At 29.8% G+C, this 2,986-nt stretch overlaps 1 protein-coding gene across 11 annotated transcripts in view; it reads left to right on the plus strand.

Moving 5' to 3' along the window:
• Positions 1 to 2,986, plus strand: part of Tomosyn (syntaxin-binding protein tomosyn) — a 57,870-nt gene that overhangs the window by 30,713 nt on the left and 24,171 nt on the right. For 7 of the 11 annotated variants that reach the window (XM_026817976.1, XM_026817991.1, XM_026817978.1 and 4 more), the window contains one exon: positions 570 to 599. The exons of the other annotated variants lie outside the window; for them this stretch is intronic. In XM_026817976.1, the coding sequence (XP_026673777.1) occupies positions 570 to 599 (30 nt within the window). The remainder of the gene's footprint in view (positions 1 to 569; positions 600 to 2,986) is intronic. 11 annotated transcript variants of the gene reach the window in all.

A 2,986-nucleotide genomic window follows, 5' to 3' on the forward strand; every position in this document is an offset into this window, starting at 1 on the left:
AGAAAATTTATGATACAGATTCGTTATCAAAATTATTGTACTCACGGTAAGTTTGATTAATTTAAAAATATTAATCGATACGCTGATATCATTTTGCTTATTTCATTATTTTACTCATTCTAACGTAATACGTAATTGTATTCATTCACGTATCTGCAAGGTTTCGTTGAAATAAGTAAATTGCTTGTCGAATTAAAAGTAAAATATTTGACCTGATTTTTAAAAAATTTACTAGAAATAAAAATATGCTTTTACAAGCGAGGAGTCGATAGATGGACATAAGGTATATGTTCGTAAATGAAAAATGTATGTACGTTATTTTCTACTTGGAATCTTAGAACAGAATAAAAATTTAGTAGATGAGAATTATCTCATATATTAGATACATCTTATATATTAGAACGATTTTATATAACAAACGAGAATGTTATCGGCAACTAGTGGTCAAACTTGTCATTTTCCCCGAGCCGAGAATTGAAGTTTAGCTAGATATTTATCTATATATATACTATAATAAGCCATACGTACTTATATCAACAATAATTTCATATCATGCATTTAATGTTTAGCTAACTACGTGTCTGCCTACGTTGAAACAAGTAAGAGCAATACAATTTGTTTTCGTTAAAGAAAGAGTTAGAACCTGTTTCATTTTTTTTTTTTTTTTTTACTTTCCGTTTGATGATATGCGGCATTATATTTATTATTACGAGGATACAAACGAACTCGACGATATGTAGGTAGTAAATGGTAGATGATGTTTCAGTTTTGACATTGTTAGTTTCCACTCGTATTTAGAAATTCGATGTTGAGTACGTAGGAACAAGAATACAAATAAGAAACAAGTGAACACGATCAGAAAGTAGTTGGAGCTACCTACCAGACAAAATGACTATCATTATACGTATTGTATATTACCGCTTGACAAACCCCAATGAAATTACGTGTGCGCCAATTTTCACATAAACGTTTGATGGAGTCTGTGCATGTACATAGAAGTTAAGTTTAGAGTTACATACAATGATACCAGATTATACAAAATTACCTGAATATCGATACATGCATATTTATATGTTATCATTTCTTTTTGCCACGAATTAAGAAATGCATGGAGGAATCGATGGTATATATATATATATTTTGTTAACATGAATGTGTTGAACAAACGAGGATTATTCCAGTTTTTTTAATTGTAAAACTGCAACATCGAACAGAACCAAACGTATGATTCCCTTTACGAAACGCGAACTACCTTAAGCAACTTCAATACCAAGCATATGTATATTCGCCTTGTGCTCGCACGTTCGCAAATGTTTGGCGAGTGGAAAAGTTTTGATGAACCTTCAAGTGATTGAATATTAATTATCGAGCAGTCGATGCTAAAGGTGAATGTGAAATATTAGTATTCTAAATTAATATGCATTGACGGTGGTAAAGATTAAAGATTTAAATCCATTACGTGATTCATAATTTTTAATCATTTATTCCATGCATTTATTTTGAATAAATCATTTCATTTTTATGCGGAGATAATCATCAAAACTTTTGCACACGCTCCATTCATGATTATTGCACAGTTGACAATTTGTTTATGTGATAGCGTGCTTGTTCACGTATGTGTTTTATCTCTACATATATTGCGAGTCTTATTAAGATGACCATACGTTCAGATCATCCCTCGGATAACAGGTAATCGTGGAAAATAGAATAAAATTTCATCAGTTATAGAAAGTTAATTAATCTTACGATAAAATTCAATTTTCAAATCAATAAAATGTGGAAACTAGAGGAAATCTTTTTTTTACGATGCAGTCCCTGCCCCACGAATTTGTAGCTTATAATTATGGTCATCTTATATTTATATTTTATCGACAAGAAGCGATCGCTGATAAGAAACGAACTACGTTTTAATTCAAAGGTGCGTTTTTATCAAATCTTCTATTACTATTTATATTACCCAAAGATCAAAGAGATTTATGCAAAGTAACTTAAACAATGAAACATGACAGAATAGTTGATGAGTAAAATAGTTTAAATTAAACAGCTTGAAATATTTGTTTTAGTATAACGAATACAAAACTTGATTGTAGGTATTATTGAAGTATACTAAGTGGTCGTGTTAAATAGTATCGTTAGTTGGAAAATGGACGATTATAATGAGAACTTATGAACTGTTTCAGCTACGCGTGTATATCGCCGCGATAAACTACACTCTTTATCAAGTACTGACGATTATAGCAGGTGATTTGAAATACTGTTCACTTGAACGAATATAATGAGTAAAGTAAATTGAACTTTTCCATAGAATTGCTTGAAGTAGTATTTAATCTCAATTAAATGAATTAAATTTAGGCTGCTTGCTATAATAACGAGTACAATGTAAACGCTGTTCAACGTACATACGCTAGATGTATTTTATGAGAAAGAAAGCAGTACGTTGCAATAATTACAAACAGCTAATTATTTCTGCTATTTGAGTAATACTTGTATTTAGAAACTTTTAAAAAGAGCAAATACTTGTGATAAAAATGACAATGAATTGATAATTAACTATGAAAGTGATGGTTATACAATATTTTCTTTTTTTATATAAATCTGAAGTTAACGTTTTTTATACAGATTTATCTACGTGGGTCGTGTACATTATAGTATAAGATTACGTTGTCAGATGTATATACCACTGAATAACGATGCACACATTTATTAATATCACCACTTGTGACTATTTCATATGTATTAGGCATACGTCAGGCGTACATTTCTAGTTAGTGTCGGAAAATCTGTAGACACCCTCTATACATAGAATAAATTGTATGTAATGATATTTGCTTTCTCAGAAGCCAATTCGAAGATCTCGTATATTAAAATAAATAAATGTTTTACATAAATTGTTACTTAAACGATACCTATTGATAATTAATGCCATTATCACTCAAGTTGAATTAATTTAAAAATGAGTTATTGGCTTTTTGGGAAAGCATAATTA

The sequence above is a fragment of the Ceratina calcarata genome, unplaced genomic scaffold, assembly GCF_001652005.2.
Source record: "Ceratina calcarata isolate Rehan_Ccalc_2016 unplaced genomic scaffold, ASM165200v1 scaffold140, whole genome shotgun sequence".
Lineage (NCBI taxonomy): Eukaryota > Metazoa > Arthropoda > Insecta > Hymenoptera > Apidae > Ceratina > Ceratina calcarata.